The 24669-nt window shown below is 36.2% G+C and overlaps 1 protein-coding gene across 1 annotated transcript in view; it reads left to right on the top strand.

The window, feature by feature from the left end:
* LOC127880962 (uncharacterized) overlaps nucleotides 1-5450 on the top strand; it is a 9257-nt gene extending 3807 nt beyond the window's left edge. The window contains exons 2-5 of the mRNA XM_052428479.1: nucleotides 879-998; nucleotides 2327-2529; nucleotides 3470-3793; nucleotides 4362-5450. Of these exons, the coding sequence (XP_052284439.1) occupies nucleotides 996-998; nucleotides 2327-2529; nucleotides 3470-3776 (513 nt within the window). The 5' untranslated portion in view covers nucleotides 879-995 and the 3' untranslated portion in view covers nucleotides 3777-3793; nucleotides 4362-5450. The remainder of the gene's footprint in view (nucleotides 1-878; nucleotides 999-2326; nucleotides 2530-3469; nucleotides 3794-4361) is intronic.
* Nucleotides 5451-24669: the final 19219 nt, after the last annotated feature.

The raw sequence follows: 24669 nt of genomic DNA, 5'->3' as shown, positions 1-24669 counted from the left end.
AAAGTGGTGCGTAAGAAATGTCTGCAAGGGTATTGGTATTATTTGTATGTTCACATGTAATAGAAAAATACGTTCATTGCGGGAGGAAGGGGGAGGGCAAATTAAAAGACTATGACGAGCCTCATACTGGGATAGCTGATCTTTATGTTTATGCATAAAAACTTAAAAGGTGATTCTAGATAACCCTGCGCAGTCCGCACCAGCTAAGCAGGGACGAAACTTTTCGATTTATTTGATTTTGTTTGCGTTAAAAGGAACTCTCTTCTGAAAGAAAATTATATTTATGCGGAGAGTATCGTCCCTCTTAGCTTGTGCGGACTGCACCGGCTCATCTGAAATGACACGCACATACATTAACTCAAGAAACAGGCCCTTTCACGTTATGGTAAATTGACAAAATGTAAAAAATGTTTTAGATTCGCAAATGTACGTTGTAGTTAAAATATTTATAAGGTAACAGTAACACTGAACATTTACCATGCTTTTAAGTATCCATTTTATGCATCTTTTGACGATTTAAAAACCTTAAACTATTGAATAGTTTTGAGAGTTATGTTGTAGTCGTTATATTTTGTGATACAACGAGGATTGCTTTTATAAAGTATAAAATGTACCACCAATTGTATGAGCGCGGATGGCCGAATGGTCTTAGCGATAGACTATTACTCTAGGGGTCAGTGGTGCATGCCCAGTTGGGGGTTACTTTTTTCTTTCTTTAATATTATTCTTCTTTTCTTACTGGTGCTTTTTAGATCTAATGTTTTAATTTATCCATATAAAGCATTAAATTCAATACAAACTTCAATACATGACAAAAATCTGTGAAAAGGCCCATTTAATAATCTTACGTTTATAATGCACAATATCTATTATCAAAGTGGCGTGCGCTCGGCGGGACTGGTTCCTCCACGGAAGTTGATAAAGTGGACAGCCGGCCCACTTCCGGTCGATATCGGCCCTTTACTGCCGGGCCAGACAGATCGTCCATCTCTGTAATGGTAAATGGTAAAGGTTAATGGTCGGTAATTGATTAGAGCCCGTCTAACAGAACTTCATACGATATGTATTTTAGCAGCGCTCTAGGAAAACCGGCCTTAATGCATGTGCGTAAAGTGTCGTCCCATATTAGCCTGTGAAGTTCACTAGATGTTCGCGAATTATTGTACTCCCTTTATACAAAAAATGTCATGCAATCAGAAAGTGTCATCCAAGATAAGCCTGTGCGTACTGCATAGGCTAATCTGGGTTGACACTTTAGAGTTCGCGCAAACATTAAGCACAGTTTTTTTCCGTGCGGGTTACATATTAAGTTACGATGCGATTTTGGACGAAGTACAATAACAAGGTCTCAACCTCTCTGATAACTTACTTTCAATAATTCTTTTCAATTCCTGCCAATAATTCACATTCTCTTTATTTAGGGATATTATTTTGTATTAATGTGAAATAACAGTGACCGTAACAGTAATTTTCCGTACAAAATTTGATGAGAAATTACGAAGGCAACTTTTGAAACCTAAGGAAATTTCTTAATTTTAATAATTACTATGTCCTAAATCATTTTTATGCTTCGTTTAGATGGGACACATTTTACACGTTTGTTATGAAGAATCTTTGGATTACACAAAGCTTTTGAATTAAAACACTGAATTTAGTCGTATGCCAGCTTCTCCATTCCCCTTAAGAGATCGGTGTATGCCTTTTGATTAGACAGACTATAACATGTCACTGGTTTCGAGCATCAAATATGTCACTAGTTCCGATCATGTCTCCGATCAACACATTGCCCTTCTAATAAAAACAACATCATGCGATGACGTCATTTTTATCGATTATTATTTTCTTACAAATATTTTTTCGCTTCAATTAGTGCAAAACGTAAGGCTCTAGTCAACATTACTGATATAAGTTATAGGTTATAGTCTGCAAACAATATATATATACAAAACTCTCACAATTTACATGACAATCACGAAGCAGCTTTCGATCAGCAAAAAGGAAATAACCGCTGCGATTACTTTAATCATTCAGTCTGTAGTTTTTTTCTCCCTTGACTTAGCAAGCTCTACAACTGAACACATTTACTTGGAGATGAATTGTACTGTTTAGTGCAGACAATTTAAGGTAAATAAATACATTACTGCCATGTTTATAATAACACATTACATTGTTTTGTATATTTAACATGTAAACAATTATTTTGCAGACTTGACTTTACAAAAAAACACTACATATACCTTACTTTGTTATCACGATTTTGTTGATTTAACAAAAATGGGAAAGTATCTGCTGCGAGCATGCTCAGTTATCTGACTGACAATTTCAGCAGCCGGTCAGTCCTTTCCAGTACCAGAAGTTACTCGCTCTTGGTTTCCGGCCCAGTACCCTTTTGCTGGACTCGGACCGCGTGTATGACGCCGCCAGCCACCGCACGTGTAGTACGCATGCGCCGCGATCCCAAAAGGAGAGCCCACAGAAACCGGACGCACAAAGCGGGACCGCGGCGCGGGGCGCTGTTGATGCACAGATGTAAGTATCACGTGTCATAAGTCAATGATTGATATTAACAGGTTTCATAAGTCAATGATTGATATTATCACGTGTCATAAGTCAATGATTGATGTTATCACGTGTCATAAGTCAATGATTGATGTTCGTTATAAATCTTTCACACGGTGTTCTATGTGATGTTTGTGTTGCGTTTGTGCGCTATAAATCGTTCACACGGTGTTCTATGGGGTGTTTGTTTATCGTTTGTTCGATATAAATCGTTCACAAGGTGTTCTATGGGGTGTTCGTTTGATCGCTATCAGGTTTCCGCCAGTTAAGAAGACACTTTTTTTATCAAAACATTTCCTTCAAATCGGATTTGATTTGCTTGACACAACAAACAATAAACAAAAAATTCGTAACCGTTAAACAGTCCAATTAACCTACATTCTATAAAATTTATATTTAACAAAATTATTAAAAATAAAATTAACAATTTTGCTTATAGTCCTCAAAAGAAAATAGATGTAATGCTTTATAAAATCAGTTCCAAGTGAATAGCAAATGTATAAAATATGAATTACCTTAAACCAGCGTTATTATAGGAAACATTGCGACCTCTGTCGGCGAGATGACGCCTTGTTATTTCAGTAATAATTAATGATGAACTTATGTTACATGTGTTTTTTTTTAAACACTTCTGTTTTTATCTTAAGCGATTTTGTACACACAAAATGAGTTCCACGTGCACACACATATTTAAACTAACTTTACTTATAAAAGGACGTGCATAAGAATAATTAATAACTACAACGCAAGTATTTGAAATTAACGCGCGTTATCATGTAATATGTTTGCCTCATGTTGATAAATGTCCGCTCCTTCAAATTGTATGATCGTTTTTTTTTCTTAAACAATTTAGATACGAAACTGTGTTTTTTTAGACTGTTTCTGTCAATTTAGCCGGTCTTGGTTTCAGTGACGCGGCAACGCCGGACGATCTAGATTGCCCGGACGCCAATGTCATGCGCAGTGAAAGCATCGACCGGATTGCCCTAAGTCTTCACATGCGCAGTGACAACATCGACCGCATCGCCCCAAGTCTTCACATGCGCAGTGACAACATTGACCGGATCGCCCGAAGTCTGCACATGCACAGTGACACACCACCCAGTCGTCCAAACGCCGCAGTTTTCAGTTTCTGGAACAACGAAAACGTGACTCACTCGTACAAGGTGCCTGAACCACGTGACCTTTTCGGCTATGTGTGGGACATTCGGATGTAAACAAAACGTCGCCTCAGGTAACGTTTTTGATAATTTCTTCATTATTTCAAAACCATTTTCAAAAAAACAAAGACGAGTGCCCGGTCATTGTCAAAAGACACAACTTTGTTAAGTTTGCGCTAAATTAATTATGTACTTTTTCCAAAAAGTTCAACCGCGTGCTTGAAAACACACGAAATGAAATACTATGTGTGGTATATTTTTTATTCGATCAACAAAACCGTTGATTACAATGTCGTCGAGGGTTTAAAAAATAGGGCGGACATTGTAATTCTTCATAGAAAAGCTACATACTTTGTATGTTTGCACAAATGCATCTGATTCAGAGTGTGTGTATGAAAATGTAATGATGCTATGTGTGGGACAATTTTTTTAAATGCTATGTGTGGTATACAATCTAAACTAGAGAATCGAAAGATTGACATTAACGTCACTAATATTTAAAGTCTGTCTGAATAACAAAAGTTGGTCAATAAACATTGTTGGTAGTGTTTTGCGCGCCTTAAATATGATAATCCTACGTTCATGTTACTCAAAATTATCATGATTGTCGATAACTTATATTCATATTTTGTTTACTTTTAGAATGCCGTTTGTTTGCGAACAGTGTGGCAGAGAGGTCAAAACACGCGCGGGATATCCTAACACAAAGCCACCCACGCACGAACAGGAAAATAGTTCCGTTGGGCAAACTTTTTCTTGTTTGTTTCTATAAAATTGATTGCAACAAAATGTTGAATTTTCAGTGAATTGTTACTGCCAACTAATGTACTTGTTTAATACACAAAATCGTAAGGATTGTTTGTGCCAGATGTCATGTGAATATTATTGCTACAAAAAATGTTAGTTGTGTGTTTTTTAACAGGAATGTGTAGGCATTTTTGACTGTAACGATAGTTATTAAATAAGCATAAAGAGATCATACAGCATTTTTAATCAAAAAGACACTAGGATCAATAACATTTTTTTTCCTGGAAAATCATGTATTTGTATCTAAATCCTATTGAGCTATCTGATATATCACGCATGCTATTTTTTTAAGTTTAACAGTTATTTTCATTTGTATTTTGTTCTTTTCAGGGAGATAAAAGTATTTTTGGAAGCACCTTCAAGAGACGTTCTGATATCTTGATCAATGAAAAGTTGTCACATACAAACATGTATAGTAAATGTTCCAAAGTTTAAATGACTGTTTGTTTTATTACCAGATGGTGCAATTATTGCAGGGAAAGAAAACAATCAAAGTAAACATTACATAAAAAATTGACATTTCAACAAATTGAACAACATTATATGATTTAATGTTTATTACTTGGTGCAGTGGTAACAAGATCTTGCAGCGCCCTTTCTTGACCGGGGCGCATGAGTATTTTCATTAAACATCTCAAACTATTTTCAGTTATTCAGATTTCATTAGAATTTGAGTGAATGAAGTATTGATGCAATTCAATATGTTTGTTGGTATAATAACCCCCACAAGTCAAGACGTTTTGGCGATGATCATTTGTTATGACTTAATTGGAGCATACATATGTTTGAATAGCAAGATTTTCAAATTCATAAATTGACTGATTACAATTTCTTTGTGAATACTTATGTACTTCTTTATGTATTTGGTGCTTTAATTTCTATTGTTACATGTGCATGCTAGTTATAAAGTAATGTTATTATTAATGACGTGTTTATTTTGATATACTGAAGATATTCATATGGAGATAATATTGGAATAGACCACAAACAAGCATTATTGGATTCGAAGATGTTCATATGGAGATGATATTGGTATAGACCACAAACAAGCATCATTGTATTTAAATTGTTATTTGTTATGAAACACCTGTTTTATTAACACACATAATCAGAATTTATATTCATCTAATCAATTTTAGGAATAACAGATACAAAACCCATAAATATACACACATATCAATACACACACTTTGTTTTGCTTATGCAAAAATACATGTTAAATGGTATGTTTGCATAGTGAGTTGAAATAGCTTTCCATAAACATCACAGAATGAAGCGGAGTCCCTGTCTCTGTCACTGTGGTTTTGATAATTAACTTGCCACATATCGCCTTCCGTGTGGTTTGATGGTGTTCATGTAGTTCTTACACAGCTTCGAACCTTAAAAGCGTTACAGATCTTTCGACTTATCATTTTCAAGCCTAAAAAAACAATAGAAGTAAAACCCATTTTAAAGCATGTGCTCTTATTTTCTTTGTCATTCATTAAAAAATGGACCAAATTGAATAATCAGGCAGAAATATCAATCATTATATTTATTTTAAGACAATAAGTAAAACAAAGAAATATTATATTTCAACATAACATGTATGCTTTTATAAGAATTATGTTCAGTTAAACATAAATTGTTTAATCATTACACGATTACTTCAGTATTCAATAATGTAACATTTGGTTAATTTGATATATTTTCAGGACAGACTAAAGTTTATGTTCTAGATTCTTACAAAACTGTGTTCAGATTAAATGCAGAACTGACGGGCAAATTCTTGTATATCACACATAGCATTTAAAAAATGTGTCCCACACATAGCAGTATAACATTTATATAAACACACTCCGAATTAGATGTATTTGCACAAACATACAGTGTAAGTAGCTTATCTATGAAGAATTACAATGTCCGCCCTATTTTTTAAACCCTCGACAATGTTATAATCAATGTTTTTGTTGATTGAACAAAAAAGATACCACACATAGTATTTCACTTCATGTGTTTTCAAACACGCGGTTGCACTTTTGGGAAAAAATACTTAATTAATTTTGCGCAAACTTAACAAAGTTGTGTCTTTTTACAATAACCGGGCACTCGTCTTTGTTTTTTAACATGACTTTGAAATAATGAAGAAATTATAAAAAACGTTACCTGAAGCGACGTTTTGTTTACATCCGATTGTCCCGCACATAGCCGAAAAAGTTACATGGTTCAGGCACCTTGTCGTAGGTAAAATTGTAAGACTCCACTTACACGACCGCATCTTTTTGACATTCTATGAAGAGTTTTCGATTATGTTCGCAAACAACGCAGCTTATTTAGCTTTGTGATTTTGGTGAAAACAAAGAACTAAAATTGTATCTATCAGCTATTGATGAAACAATAAATGACGCTCGATTGGTCAATTTAGACTGTGTCAGAGTAATATTCCCGCCAAGAAATCCGATGTCGTAAAACGCGCTACGGAATACGAAACAAAATTCTCTTTGAAAAAAAACACACAATCTCTACATGCTTTTTAGGCAGGATTTTATATAATATAGATGCTATTTTAAAGAATATTGACATAAATATGAACATATTTAATTAAACGAATATAGCCGACAACGGTCAATTTTGCGTTAGAATTCCCGGGTACGTGTTAGTATATTTACCGTACCCAGGGTACATTTAAGTATACTTAAGAGTACCAGGGGTACATTTAAGTAGTACCCGAGCCGACACTGACAAATAGAGCTTTACTGATGAGTCTATAGCTCGATTGGTTTTTATTGTATTGCTTAAATGTACCCTGGGTACTCTTTAGTATACTTAAATGTACCCTATGTAGTAGGTACGGAAAATAAACTAACACGTTCCCGGCAAATTTAGACTATACACGAGGTGTATTCCCGCCCAAAGTCCGGTGAAGTAAAACGCGCTACGGAATACAAAACAAAATTATCTTTCAACAAAACCTGCCTCAACATGCTTTTCTGAGTAGGAGTTTCGATATTATATATTAAATTTAACAAAATATTGACATAAATATGAACATAATTAATTCGAAAAGAATAGCCGACAACGACCACTTTAGTGTTAGAGTTATCGGGCACATTTTAGTACATTTTCCCTACCCGAGGTACATTTAAATATACTTAAGAGTAACCGGGGAACATTTAAAAGTAGTAGCCGAGCCGATGCTATAAGTGACACAAATCATAAAATGTATTATAATTGCAAAGACGGACCCTGATCAAATATATCCGTCATATTGCGTAACTAATACTTGTATAATAATAAACTACATATGTACCAGCTAACTACAATAACTACGGTTTCTGCTGCTTGTACTGCTATTATAACTCCTTTCAATAATTATGAGAAAAATTAAATAAAGAATGGTTCTACAACTTACTAATACTACAACTACCACTACTACTACTACTACTACTACTACTACTACTACTACTACTACTACTACTACTACTACTACTACTACTACTACTACTACTACTACTACTACTACTACTACAACCACTACTCATAAACTCACGAACAGGTGCAGTACCTAATACAGACTCAACTAGGCATTCCCGTCGTAAAAAGTATCCAGTTCGATCCCCTCGATATCCGGTTGGCGCGACCAAGAATCAACTCCCGCTGGTTGGTCGAATTTTATGCTACAGCGGATGTGGCAAAAGCTATACAGTCGGGAATTCAAGTGGGCACGGACCGGCTGGTGTTTTACCCGCACGATGACGTCACTAGACGGGAAACCGCGGCATATAGAAACTACATGGAAGTAGTTAACGCCCATGTAGTGATAGCGGCGTCTGCTGGTAATGCAGTGATAGCGGCGTCTGCTGAAAACACAGTGCGCGGGAAACTTAAACACGCAGTTTCCAGCGGTCGATGTCACACAAGACCTTAAAGCAATCATGAAGTTTACTAACTAAATGGAAGTGACTTTTTGAAACTATGCTGTAATGTTCATTTGTGTCGTTTGGGATCTGTACAGTAGCATGTACCAAAAGGACTCGTTTTTAGTCAGGTACAGATTCTAGTGGGATACTTAAAAAAACGCCTTTTCAATTCAACCATCCACATACATGTTTGGCAGAAATACGCTTCTGCTTTTGTTATGCACTTTTTGTTTGTTTTTAATACTCGTGAATATAATACATGTATTGATAATAATAACTTGTAACATATTGAATTATTTCCCACTTAAACACACATTGATGTATTAAACAGATCTAGAACAAATATAAATCGGCTTTGTTGTCAAGACATTTTAGTTTTGGACCCTCTCTTAAAGTTAGACAGACCAACCAACTGACAGACAGACACGATAGACAGCGGGAATACCTAAAGTCATCTATAATCAGAATACATCTCTGAATGCAAACTCGGGTGGTTTGGATCCATACTAACAAAGCATTTCATTTGATTTTGTAACATTATGTACAACACACAAAAATGCCAGGAACCACGTAAAATATGTATACTATAAAAACAGCATGTTTAATATATCTGCATGTTTAATATATCTTCAAAACAAGATTTTGGTACCAAATAAATATTTATAACATATAATATACCATTATATCTTTGCCTTTGGTATCTATACCATAAGCCATACATACCAATGTTTTACACCCTATACAAATAACAATATATGATTTAAGAGTCCACCTCTATACCATAAGTCATACATACCAATGTTTTTACACACTATACAAATAACAATATATGAATTAAGAGTCCAGCTCTATACCATAAGTCATACATACCAATGTATTTACACCCTATACAAATAACAATAACAATAACAGCCCAGCTCTGGGAAAACGGGTCTAAATGCATGTGTGAAAAGTGTCGTCCCAGATTAGCCTGGGCAGTGCATGTGTGAAAAGTGTCGTCCCAGATTAGCCTGGGCAGTATGCATGTGTGAAGTGTAGTGTCAGATGAGCCTGGGCAGTATGCATGTGTGAATTGTCGTCCCAGATTAGCCTGGGCAGTCTGCATGTGTGAAAAGTGTCGTCCCAGATTAGTCTGGGCTGTCTGCACCCGCTTGTCAGGGATGACACTTTCCACTTTAATTGTATCAAGTTTAGGTGGAAAGTATCGCCCCTGATTAGCCTTTGCGGACTGCACAGGATAATCTGGTACTACACTTTACGCACGTGCATAAAGCCCAGTTTTTCCCAGAGCCAGGCTCAAATAAACAATTCAATATTTTCCCCCAGCATTGTTTCATTTATAAAATCTTACATCAAAACAAACACAAATTATAACAGCCAATAAAACTCTTTGGTTGCTCACTTGTAAAGATTCCCACATAAAAAGCAATAGATACAAAACAATTGTTGAAAATGGTGAGTTATGCAATTCATTACGAAAGTAAGTTACAGCAGTAAAGTTTTTTGTCATAAAAGATAAAATACATACCAAACACTTGCTGGGACATATGATTTATGAAATTCATTATTAAAGTAAGTTATCGCAAATATTTTACCGAATGAACATAGTGGGCGTTATACACAAATCGATACAGGAAAGTTGACTTATTTATCTAATTAAAACAAGAGGTAAATAGATAAATATCTAATTTATCATTAATTTTAAATAGCACACCAAGCAATAACCTAGAGAATAATATATGGTTGAATATAAGCATTATATAACACAGGGCTAGAATATTTTTTATTATGTAAAAAATACTGAATAGCGGCAAGGTTAAGCATTTTATAATATCTACTGTTATCACTCCTAACAGAATCGTTGTTAAAAGACAAGTACGTGTGTTTCAATTCCTTAAAATTCTCCATAAAAATGTTATTGTAGGCAATATTTTGGGTTTACAAACATAATGAGATATCACAACCAAGCCACACCAAGTATATTCTATATGAATGTTACTAGCTTGGTAAGTAAATAGCAGAAGCATTCAAATGTCATCAACCGTAAAGGTATAAATATATTAGCCTTGCTCTGTCAGAAAAGGCGTTATCATGTGTGTGTAAAGGGTCGTCCCAGATTAGCCTACGCAGTCCGCACAGGCTCACGAGGGACGACACTTTCCCCAAAACTGAATTTTTGCTAAAGGAGACTTCCGTAAAAAAAATCACAGATATTACGGATTAACTGACACTACCTTCCGGGCATAATTTATTTAAGATTCAGGTTAATATGTTCAAGCTAAAGCGCACAGGTGATGGGCGCGTGGCCTATTCACTAAAACACTATCAATTACTTTGACAACACGAACAAACAAAAATTTGATATAATATATACAATCATATATAATATATCACAATTTCTTATTGTCATGGTGATCAAAAATGTTATTTTATGACGTATTGAGAGTGTTATAGTGACTCGGTTACGCGCCAAACACCTGTGGTGGATTAGTTTGATGAAAAAAAAAACACAAAAAAACAATGATCAGTCAACACATAATATCCTTAATAAGGGCAAACCTTCACCATCCAGCTTAAGACTTGAGCAGGGCTCTAGGAGAATTGGGTTCAATTCAAGTGCATTAAGTTTCGGCCTAAAATAGCCTTGACTTAACAGGGGTGACTCTTTCAGCTTTTATGAAATTTTAAAAATACAAAAGTACAATATGTACAGAAAGCATCTTTCATAAATATCATGTGCAGTCCTAAGACGAAACTTATCACACAATGCATTAAGCCTGTGCAGTCCTGGGACGACACTAAATACACCATACGTTAAGTCTGTGCAGTCCTGGGACGACACTAAATACACCATGCGTTAAGCCTGTGCAGCCCTGGGACGACACTAAATACACAATGCATTAAGCATGTGCAGTCCTGGGACGACACTGAACACAATGCATTAAGCCTGTGCAGTCCTGGGACGATACTGAACACAATGCATTAAGCCTGTGCAGTCCTGGGACGACACTGAACACAATGCATTAAGCCTGTGGAGTCCTGGGACGACACTAAAGACACAATGCGTTTAGTCTGAGCAGTCCTAGGACGACACTAAATACACCATACGTTAAGCCTGTGCAGCCCTGGGACGACACTAAATACACAATGCATTAAGCATGTGCAGCCCTGGGACGACACTGAACACAATGCATTAAGCCTGTGGAGTCCTGGGACGACACTAAACACACAATGCGTTAAGCCTGTGCAGCCCTGGGACGACACTGAACACAATGCATTAAGCCTGTGCAGTCCTGGGACGACACTAAACACACAATGCGTTAAGCCTGTGCAGCCCTGGGACGACACTAAACACACAATGCGTTAAGTCTGTGCAGCCATGGGATGACACTAAACACACAATGCATTAAGTCTGTGCAGCCCTGGGACGACACTAAACACACAATGCATTAAGCCTGTGCAGTCCTTGGACGACAATAAACACACAATGCGTTAAGTCTGTGCAGCCCTGGGACGACACTAAACACACAATGCATTTAGCGTGTGCAGCCCTGGGACGACACTAAACACACAATGCGTTAAGCCTGTGCAGTCCTTGGACGACACTCAACACACAATGCGTTAAGCCTGTGCAGTCCTGTGACGACACTAAACACACAATGCGTTAAGCTTGAGCAGTCCTGGGATGACACTAAACGCACAATGCGTTAAGCCTGTGCAGTCCTGTGACGACAATAAACACACAATGCATTAAGCCTGTGCAGCCCTGTGACGACACTAAATACACAATGCGTTAAGCATGTGCAGTCCTGGGACGACACTAAATACACCATACGTTAAGCCTGTGCATCCCTGGGACGACACAAAACACACCAGGCATTAAGCCTGTGCAGCCATTGAACGACACTAAACACATTATGCATTAAGCCTGAGCAGTCCTGGGACGACACTAAACACACAATGCGTTAAGCCTGTGCAGCCCTGGGACGACACTAAATACACAATGCATTAAGCCTGTGCAGCCATGGAACGACACTAAACACAGTATGCATTAAGCCTGAGCAGTCCTGGGACGACACTAAACACACATTAAGCCTGTGCAGTCCTGGGACGACACTTATCACAAGTCAAGTGTACTCTACATGATGTGGAGACATATTGCTTGTAAATGACTTGTTTCAATAATGTCAAATAATGAACCATTTTCAACGAAATCCACTCACCCATCCCATTTTATTTCAAAATACGAATGAAAATCTTAAAACTGTTTTTGTGATCAAAATATCTGATAGTTCTATCAAATATGGTAAATGAGTAACGTCCACATCTCATCATGCCAATTTTCATTGCCGCAGCCGATGGCTTCAGCATAATTTTATTTTCGCAGCCGATGTCATGACCTAATAAGTAGCCGCGGCCGTTGTCTTGAGCCGTTTTTCCAACCCCACTCGAATTTAAACCTTGATAAAAATGTTGTGAGTTCACGTTGGATGCTGCAATTTGAAATAACCGAAGAGAAATTATTAAATATTTCAATAAAATGTTGTTCATACTTATCTTTGGTCTAAATCCTCTGTAATAAGAGTTTGACAAAAAGAGTGGTGAATTTTGTTTGATTTTTGACCACATTTTAACGGATTTCTTTAAAAGCAAGCAGCTAGGAAGGTAAGGATTACGTTCACAAAGTCATTCTTACTTAGGCTCTGAAAGAACACACGAAAATCTGCTCAATTCAATACTATAAAGAATAGTCCGCTTTTACCCGACATGTATACACTTCCGCAGTCGATGGATGATCCGCAGACGATGCGTCAGTCGATTGCACTGTGTGATTGCTAATTACACGTCTCCTTACTCACTGTGTACGGTGTAATAGGGTTAGGAAATAGACTGATCCCGGAAAAGCACGAGTTTAGAAAAACCCACTAATCAGCCCGGTACAAACAACGCTGGTCCATTATATCAACCAATGATACAATCGGGACACCTCGGACAATTCCGCCATATCGGCGATCGTCTCTCGGGTGTATTTGGTGGAAGGATATGTCTAACGCCTCTAGGCGGAAGATATTACACCGAAAATATAGTTCGGGTTACACACCAATAAATTTGCACTAAATCAACCGATAATACAGATATATAAGGACCAATATCTTTAAGGAGTAATATAATAGAATATTCATTAATGTTATTGTTTAAAATTAGATATTATTGCATGCAAAATATTCAAATTTTAATAAAATGTTAAGAAAGCCAATTAGTTGTTTATTGAAGTGAAAACAACAACATTATTCAAACTTAAAAGAATCAGTATTTCCTAAATTATATTCATTGCAACATTGCTGTTGTTCGGCTGCAGGCTTTGAGATTTAATCAATATGTTTATGTTCTATATTATAAACAATCGTACAACACTGTACAGTGGTACAGAGAAAACTCTTCGGTGTAATATAAGAAATAGTAAACTCCACGTTGGTCCCAATGGCATTATAGTGACCAGCCAGGCAGTCACAAACTGTATATGGACCATAGCCATAAGGCCCTCAGTGGGGCTATTATCAGTATTGAGACACCTGAAAGGTTTCATGGAATGGAATGAGTGAGGCTTGATTGAATTTGAAAAACGTTTCTTTCTGTACATTTGATGATGGCAACCATACAGTACTTCTGGCAGATATTGTTTATATTTTATCCTAGGCATTTTAAGTCAAGATGTTGTCATCCCGACCAGGCAACTAGCTTTTCAAAGCCTTAAACAATCCAGTGCCATTAAAATTAGGGACAGTGTAACAATGTTCAATTTGGTAATATTAATATATTAAGGCATAACTTTGCCCTTGGAAATGAACTCAATTCAGAATGGCCTCTCAAAATAAGACATACTGTACTGGAAATATTAAAACTGAGCAGTGGTGTTGTTAAAATTTATATTATTTATCTTTTAAGAAACTTTAAGATACATATCACAGGCATGCCCATGGTTTTGGGTCTTTACTCTTTAGATGGGAAACAAAAGCACTAAATATGGTCGACAGTGCAGGCAACAATTGTAAAAAGATATTTTCCATCCCTGACTGCCATTACTGACATGAAGTAATTTAACTGTAATATGTCTGGAAACAGTGTCAGTCACACTTTTCTAAATATTGATTTAGTCATGCATATGTATATTTATGTCATACAAGTACAGATCATACAATACAGTCAATTTACAACATTTAGCAATTGGAAAACAATTATCACAGGTTTTGGATCACAATGCATTGATATTTCACATTTTGAATATCACAGTCAAAGTTAATCATTTAAATTCAGTTACAAGTATAAAGTCAGTGTATTTGGCAGAGATCTGAAATAACAAGTAGTTACAGGATGTTGAAATCAAGACATGATATATATACCAGAGGATGTCCCATGAAAGGTCTGCAACTTATTTCCAATGGGGCCCTATAGATGGGTGGAAAATGTACAAAAATGGTGGCATTAATACGCATAAAAATATCGTTAATTTAAACTTAAGACTATAGTCTTGAGATCAAATAGTAATTAGCATATATTATTAGAGAGCATTAGTTACACAATGTTTACTACTATCTTGTCATCACATTTAAATGTACGTACAAATACTTTATTGATGACTTGTTTGAACAACAGTAATATATATACCGGTTATATATATATATAACATATTCGGGCCTACAGCTCAAAAAATGCTAGCTACGCCCCTGAAGAATCTTATTCTTCAGTTCACCTTTTTAATAATATTATTAACAATAGATGTAGCAAAAAGATCAGTTTCGAATATTGAACCAAGGTTTTCAACAGATGATTGAGAAACAATAGCGTGATCATTACATAATCATTTTACATTAAAATAATGAAGTTTAGATAATTTCCTTTTGGAACCAAACACTAAACATTCAGTTTTTCCAAGGCAGTTTGTTATCCACTAACCATTTAATACAATTTTCAAGTTCTTTACAAAAAACACTACTGATGATACTAGGATCTTTGTGAAAATAAAGGATGACACTTTCATCAGCATAAAGAATAAGTTTTCATAAATACAATAATCACAAATCACTAATATCCTATATCAGTGTTAAGGCATTATGAAATGGAAATGGGTGTGACAAGTAACAAGAACCCTACACATTTACATCACAAAACATCTGATATCTACAATTACTGGATATAATATATATGTTGAAAGTTAATATAAAGAGGGCAATACAAAAGAATGTACCAAAGTAGTAATAAAGACAAAACAACCAATTTACAATGTTAAGATTTATGCAGTTGTTGGCAATAAGAGAACAATTACCATTCTTTACTTTGAATTTTGCAAGTGTTAATACATGTATGTAAATCAGAACACAAGAATTTGTTTCCCGGTCACTTTGAGCTATATAAGTGCCCAATGTTAACACTCAGTGAATTTGTAAAACCAATTTATATGTGCTAACTGTCTGTCCGAAAACTTAAACATTTCCTATAACCTTTGCAATATTAAAGATAGCAACTTGATATTTGGCATACATGTGTTTCTCATGGAGCTGCATATTTTGAGTACTGAAAGGTCAAGGTCATCCTTAAAGGTCAAATATAGGGCTTCAAAGCGGTGCAATAGGGGCATTATGTTTCTGACAAACACATTTCTTGTTTCTACATGAAAAACCACAGACATTGTTGGAATTTGCCACATATTAGGCATTGTGTTTACATTTTTTAACTCAATTTTCCACACAATGAAACAACTTTTTTAAAAGGCACCAACAAATGTTCCTCCATCCCCTTTGCACGCTAAACAAATGAATCAGTTTTTAGCTCCACTGGCCAAAATAGTTCAAATTATGCCCCTGGGTCAAATTTGACCCTGCCCCTGGGGTCACAAAATTGAAAATTGCTTATTTAACGCCTATTTTGTGAAAACTTTCAAAATCCTCTCGTCCACAACCATTGGGCCTAGGGCTATCACATTTGGTATGTAGAGACATCTAATAGTCCTCTACCAAATTTGTTCAAATTATGCACCTGGGGTCAAATTTGACCCTGCCCCGGGGGTCACAAAATTGAAAATTGCTTCTTTAAGGCTTATTTTGTGAAAACTTTAAAAATCTCCTCGTTGATAACCGTTGGGCCTAGGGCTAAAAAATATGGTATGTAGAGACATCTAATAGTAGTCTACCAAATTTGTTCAAATTATGCCCCTGGGGTCAAATTTGACACTGCCCCGGGGGTCACAAAATTGAACATATGCTTATATATGGCCTTTTTTTGTGAAAACTTTAAAAACTTCTTGGCCATAACTGTATGGCATATGGCTACCAAATTTAGTATGAAGTGAAATGTAATAGTTCTCTTCTTAGTTTGTTAAAATAATGCCCATGGTGTCAAATTTGAAACTGCCCCGGGGATCACAAAATTGAATATATGCTTATAAAGTGCTTATTTTGTGAAAACTACAAATATATTTTTGTCCATAGCCATTGGACCTAGGGCTACCAAATTTGGTATGTAATGACATCTTATAGTCTTCTACCAAGTTTGTTCAGATTTGAAACTGCCCCGGAGGTCAAAAAATTGAATATATGCTTATAAAGTGCTTATTTTGTGAAAACTTCAAATATATTCTTGTCCATAGCCATTGGACCTATGGCTACCAAATTTGGTATGTAATGACATCTTATAGTCTTCTACCAAGTTTGTTCAAGTTATGCCCCTTGAGTCAAGTTTGACCCTGCGCCGAGGATCACAACATTGAACATATGCTTATATAAGGCCTATTTTGTGAAAACTTAAAAAACTTCTTGTCCATAACTGTATGGCATAGGGCTTCCAAATTTTGGTATGTTTTGACATGTAATAGTTCTCTTCTTAGTTTGTGCAAATTATGACCCTGGGGTCAAATTTGAAACTGCCCCGGGGGTCACAAAATTGAATATATGCTTAAAATGGCTAATTTTTTGTGAAAACTTTAAAACCTTCTTGTCCATAACCATTGGGCCTAGGTCTACCAAATTTGGTATGTAGTGACATCTTATAGTCCTCTACCAAGTTTGTTCAAATTATGCCCCTGGGGTCAAATTTGACCCAGCCCTGGGGGTCACAAAATTGAACATACACTTATATGGAGCCTTTCTTGTGAAAACTTTAAAAACTTCTTGTCCATAAACATTCGGCCTAGGGCTACCAAATTTTGTAAGTAGTGACATCTTATAATTCTCTACCAAATTTGTTCAAATTTTATCCCTGGGGTCAAATTTGACCCTGCCCCGGGGGGTAACAAAATTGAACATATGCTTATATAAGGCCTATTTTGTAAAAACTTCAAATATATTCTTTTCCATAACCATCCGGCCTAGGGCTATCAAATTTGGTATGTAGTGAAATCTAATAGTAACACTGTATTATGTGAATTGGGAATAAGACATCAATTTGGGAATAAATTGTGTTTTATCAAAAGTGCATAATATGCAGTTTTATCTGTTGTATTTATCTAGTTTTACAAATTATGATTAAAACATATACTTGCATATATAATAGCATCATTTAAATTGATATTTCTTCAAAACTGGATTTTATATAAATTAAAAAAAAATCCTCATGAAATGAAACTGTGTCAATGCAGCGCATGGACACATTTTGAAAATACAATTTAAATGATAAAAATTCAATCACTGTCAATGAAAAAGTCATGGAAAATTTCTTATTAAGCTTAAATTATAGATAATATATTACAAAAATATATGTAGATCATGAAATGAATAGTCTTGTTTGAGAAAATCACCTAAATGATGTCCATTCCCAGTTTGATGTCTTATTCCCAATTCACATAATACAGCGTTTAGTCCTCTACCAAATTTGTTCAAATTTTAGCCCTTGGGTCCAATTTGACCCTGCCTGGGGGTCACAAAACTGAACATACGCTTATATGTGGGCCTATTTTGTGAAAACTTTTAAAATCTTTTTGTTCATAACCATTGGGCCTTGGGCTACCAAATTTGGTATGTAGTGGCATTTAATAAACCTCTACCAAATTTGTTCAAATAATGCCTCTGGGGTGAACTTTGACCCTGCCCCTGGGGTCACAAAATTGAATAAACGCTTATGAAGCGCCTATTTTGTGAAATCTTTAAAAATCTTCTTGTCGAAACCATTCGTACTACAGCTTCCAAATTTGGTATGCAGTAACATCTTATAGTCCTCTACCAAGGTTGTTCAAATTATGACCTTTGGGTCAAATTTGACCCTGACCCGCGGGTCACAAAATTGAACATTATATACGCTTATATCTTGCTTATTTTGTGAAAACTGTTAACATATTCTTTTCCTTAACTCTAGGACCAAGGGCTACCACATTTTGTAAGTAGTGAGGTATAGTAGTCCTCTACAAAGTTTGCTCAAATTATGCCCCTGGGGTTAAATTTTACCCAGCCCAGGGGTCACAAAATTGTTCATGTGCTTAAATAGGGCCTATATTTAAGTATTTGCACATGCTGAGAAATATTTGTTTTAGCCTTTTTTTAGCAGTGGAGCGATACAGGGCCATCGTGGCCCTCTTGTTTATAAGAATATATCAAAATGGGCAAAAGTCAGGGACAATACTGTCTAAATGCCCTTTTAACAACTCTGTTGAAATGCGGCTGTAGTATATTTTCTCTGTAAATTTACAGCGAAACACATAATGTCATCATCATAAATGTATTGCTTACATGTATATAAATATGTTACGAGGTCTTACCCGGTATTTATACAAATTAACCTGGATATTTATGAAAAACACCATTTCATTGTAAAGTGTAAAGAGAGAAGGCATTTGTTCACCAGTAACATTATGTTCATGACAGGTAAATAAAAAGCAGAGAAACATGAAAAATTCAGTTCCCAATTCATAGAGTTTTTCAAAAGTTCAACTTTGCTCAAGTAATAATGCATCAATGTTGATTCTAAAGAAAAAGAGTAATCATTTATGCCTTAACTGTTCTGCTGTACATAAGCAAGGACGACATACACAACTTGACAAGCTTTACAACATTTATAGTTTTAGTTACTTAACAATCTAAAATAAATGTCCATTCTAAGTTTGCTGTCGTATTCTTCCCTTAAATCATACATGTTTCTTGCATAATTGAATGTTCATGTCCATGGATCACAATGTATATAGAAACAAACATTATTTTGAATTATCTTTCACAGTTATATATTTAATATTAGGCTAATTTTGGGATACACTAAAGCAAATATTAACATTTGTCTCAAAATGGATCATCCTCTGAAGCCCCCGATGGGATTCAAACCCATACCTCTTTCCTCTGGAGAGGAAAGTATTCTATCTTAAAATACAAGGGCATGTAAGAGGAAAACTAGCAATTTCAAAGGGACGTTTTCACAGATTAGACATGTATTGAAGTTCGTTATTAAATACTTTAAATTGATAAGTCACAAAATCTAACTATAACATAAGAACTCCCCACATTTTTTTTCATTATAGACTCTATGCTATATTGATAAATGCAAACATTGGATCTGAAAAGCTGCAATAAAAAAGACAAGAATAAAATTGAATAAAAATATAGAAGTAACCCTCAAACGGGCTTGAACCATAGCGTATTGACCCCATGGAGTAAAAGTCTACCGTTTAGACCACTCGGCCATCCATACTCATACAATGAGTGATGTGTTTCATACTTTATCATGTTTATGTAAGCAATCCTCGTATCTCACAAAAATTCAAAATATAACGAAAACAGTCGATTTAATTTTAAATTTACTCGATGTCAATACTATAAGTACTCCTATCAGTATGTCAGTAATGGCATCTTTAAATTTTAACAAGTTTTTAAGTACGTTGTGGGAATTCACAGATCTACATTAAATTATTACTTAAAGAATGTTATCTTGAAAAAGACGAGCTAACAGACACATTTTAATTTTTCCTCTTTACGAGGAGGGCGCCATCTTGTTTTCTAAAGTAGTTCCAAATCCAATATGCCGGCCGCCTACGTACATCAGAGAGACGGTGTGGTGTAGCCCACTGTCCGATGCGTTCAGATTGCCAATGATAGCTTCCTTTAAATAATAACGGTTGATACGGTGTGTGATTTTGAAAGGATTATAAATGGGTCATGTTTATTTGTACCAGCAGATTAGTGGGATTTTCTAAAAAGTTGCCTTTTCCGGGATACATATATTCACACACGTTTACTTTCCTGTATCACGGCGTGCGGGGTTATAAAAGGGCGTGAAATGAATTGATCTTATCGAGTCAACTGCATTCACCCGCAAAATCTTTAAATCAGAACGAAAGTACCGGTAAGTTATATTGCTTGTGAAGGCGTCATACAACAGGATGCAGGATGACGTGACTTTGATGGGTTCCCAATTAAACGTTAATGAATGAATCACAACGGTGATGCTTTTTCAGCTAGCTGTCTAAGCCCGCTTTTCACCTCACCTGACCTTTGTAAGTGTCCAATAAAATTCAAATAAAATCTCCCGCGTCTAGATACGAATAAACACACTTCATTTTTCCATTGGCTGATTTAAGCATACCACCATAACATCGGAAACATAACCGCGCCTTTGTAACACCGTCTTACTGCGTGTTCAGCATGAATTTTTTTATCTCAAATGAAAAGGCTTGATAGAACAGTTTTACACTCAACTCTTGACATCAATACAGTTTGTGCGCGCAACTTTTATTTTCAGAAGATTGCCCGCGCCAAAGCGTTTGTATTTAAAGGCTATGCTCTTATATTTAGCAATTACTTGCATATTCCTGTCTGTGTTCTAATATATGCAGGGGCGGTTCCAGGATTTCTGGATGAGGGGTCCTGGGGACGCTATGGCCCCTGGTAGGTGCAGAGCAAAGCCCTGCTATGGGTACAGGTTGGGGGGCGAATCCAGTAGTTTACGTGCATAGTTTATCGTTTAGGGGGTTCAGGGGGGCGAAGCCCACCAGAAAGCATCACGATTTTAATGATTTTGAAGGCTTTGACAACCACTTCTCGAGCATGTCACGCCTTATATGCTTTCATAAAAGTACCTTCTTATAATGCCAACAAAAGTGCATAGTGTATAGTTTTAGGGGTCCAGGCGGGCTTAGCCCCCCCTCCCCCGGAAGCTCAGCGATTTTAGTGATTTTATAGGCTTTGTCAAGTTCAAATAGGTGATTTAGATCTAGTTAAGTGTAAAACATCAAATGAATTGACTTTACTTTGGCGATTTTAGGGGGGGGGGGTGGCGTACGCCGCGTACGCCCCCCCTGGACCCGCCTATTTATTTATGTTTATAAAAGTATCGTTTTTGCCCTATCCTGATATTCGTTTTGGCTAGACCATGTTAAATTGTTTTCGAAATTGAACATTTAACATGTAGAAGTATGAGGTTTTAAACAAGCCGTCGTTCGAGCAGTTGAAGCGAGGCATCACTTTAATGCATTACATTCCAACCCGCAAGGTATCAGGGCCAGTTCGCGGCCAGTAAACGGATCGGTATATAATATAGGCACTATAACATTAACTATGTGAACTGGAGTTGTATTTAGACCAGAAATATGTTAAATGAAGATAGTCGGCGATATAACTGTGCTAGGTCAATCATAGATTCTTAATTTGTTTTCAACAATACTGTGATAATTTTTTTTATATTAATTAAACAAGCATTATTCCACTATTTGACCAATATGTTAAGCAATATGTTGAGCGCGATGAGTCTCGATACTGTTAATAATTGATTCAAATAGCAATCCCCGACACACCACTACAGCAGGTTTGTTCGAAGAACGCGCGTATTAACATTAAAAATATGTACGGATACTTTGCGTGTGACCGGTTGACTTATACATTTTAATTTCACTTCCGCTCTTGTTTAGTTTCTTCTGTTTCGTATCTATAGATATATGATAAGCAGTATGTAATAATGTACAATAAGCCGCAAAAAACTTCGCGTAACATCCCGTTCTCCGTGTTAGAACTGCATGGAAAAAGAAATTCGCTATATTTGATCTCATTCATAAAACTTTTTACCTTTCATCCACTCCAACCACAAGCAACGCCGTATATTTTTTACAACATATTTCCTATTTGAAATAACTTTTTAAAACAAAAATTCTTATGAATTTCGACTAGTGATTGAATGAAATAGTTTTATGCTGCTTAAAGACTTATTTCATTTGATAAGCGTGTTCTTGATACAAAATGGTTACATTGTCAACATGTTACCTTGCTTTGCAAAGAAAAAAAATAAATATGTAAGGTGAGAAAATGTTCCATGTTAGCTCAGAAACTTTACATATGCAGTCAGTAACTTTAAAAAAAGGCTAGCGTTTGTTATGTTATTGCGTTGTATGGTGGAGAAAGAAAGGTACTCGATTAGAAATAAATTTATTTCACGGCTTCTTATTGACCTCGCACGATGTGATACAGCTTTACATGCATAATTGGTTTACTAAGATGCCATGTAACTAATCATTTTGTCGACAATACATTATACATATATTGAATTAACAATTACAGTAATTATGTGTATAATTAAAAAGGTTTGGAAGACGAAAACATCCTCTCTATATTGTCGAACACGTGACTGACTAAACCTACGAATAATTCAAGAATGTATATTTGTTGCAATTAATTGTTAACATATATGCCTGTTGTTTAACGCATTTTTTTTTTAAATGTTGCGTTAAGCGCATTCTTCTCATAAGTGTATTTTTAGTTTAAGATTCAACAATTACGATGTGTTATCTGTAACTTTATATTGTACTCCCTTTCATGTAAAAACCCCGCTACCTCCCCTTACATAAAATTTTGTCACCGCGTCTGGTGTCACACTCGCTCCCTACTCCCTATTACCAACGCTACCTCATATAACACAGAATTAGGTCACCGAGTCTGGTTTCCTACTCGCCCCCTCTCCATCTTATCACAAAAAATTATGTCCACGTATCTGGTGTCCTTCTCGCCCATACAACCTGGAGCTGGGGGACACAAGCCTCTCCGCGATTTCTTCGCGATGGTCAAACTTACTACTATAGAATGTTTCAAATTATATCTCCTAGTTTTCCATGTCAAGCCGTTGCAGCCCGGAGCCGGCAGTTCGCAGTGCGACAGCGAGGTATGCTGAATACCGCACTGTCGGTCGTTTCTGTGAGGAAGCGCCGTTTGCTGAGCGTCCGGGCATGAGGTCCGTTTCGAGTGCTTCCGGAGGGACCACGGAACAATTGTGCTCGTCCAGGAGCAGCGAAAGCGCCAACGGAACAATCAGCACCGCACTTCCGTGTGTACCTGTCATACACAAATGACCTTGTAAAGTCGACGGTCTTAACAACGCATGGAACAACATTGATAAAAGAACTCAATCTAAGACTCAAGACTTTGTCGTAGCTTAATGGGACTTGTTCACAGATAAATGAGACAGCAAATACAATGCAATATAACACAAAATATATCATTCATTATATTTAAACAAACGAAACAAAACAACTGAAAATTTCGTTTTGTTTCTTTATAGGTCAATCAGTAGAATTTGAAACGTGTTTTGTCGATAACTTGGAAAACACATGCATTACAAACATTTGTTATAACTTATCGGGAACGTGTAAAGCTTAATTAACTTAGTGGTAGGGTTTATGCTGTGTGCACCTAAACGAAATAGGGTCACGTGGTCTTGGGGCGAACGGTCGTAATTTTCAAGTGGGAAAGAAATTTTGGATTATTTAATTAAATCTAAACGTCTTATAGTGATATTATAGTGTTTTTTATGTGCAAATGTGTGCTTTATCAAAATGTGATATTGAACGATGACAAGAACGAGAGATAAAAAGAGGAAAGAAAGAAACAGTAGTGACAATGATCCAAATAACCGGAAAATATGTAAACAAAGAGGCCCGTCTGGGGAGTCAGCAAACGCGTCAGTAAGCGAAGTTTTGCACTGGACTAACTCTGTGCTTTATGGTGAAGATAATTTAGAAAGTAGTGTATTTGAACAGGTTTGTGACAGTGCTGCAAAGGCGTAAAATAATGCTGAACCAACAATCCGGGATTTAATGACACTCATGAAAAATGTAAGTGATCGCCTTGAGTCTGTAGAAAAGAAAATGGGCGGTAAAGACTCTATCGAGAAGAAAATGTGTAGCATGGAGAAAGATTTAAATAAACTTTGGGTTGCCCTAGAAGATCGAGTAAGGAAGGTAGACGAGCGCGTTACACGTATTGAGGACAAGGTGGACGGGGCGGACATCC

This window comes from Dreissena polymorpha, chromosome 5 (genome assembly GCF_020536995.1).
Source record: "Dreissena polymorpha isolate Duluth1 chromosome 5, UMN_Dpol_1.0, whole genome shotgun sequence".
Taxonomy (NCBI): Eukaryota; Metazoa; Mollusca; class Bivalvia; order Myida; family Dreissenidae; genus Dreissena; species Dreissena polymorpha.
The sequence above is the reverse complement of the archived record's forward strand: the minus strand, read 5'-3'. Positions and strand labels throughout refer to the sequence as shown.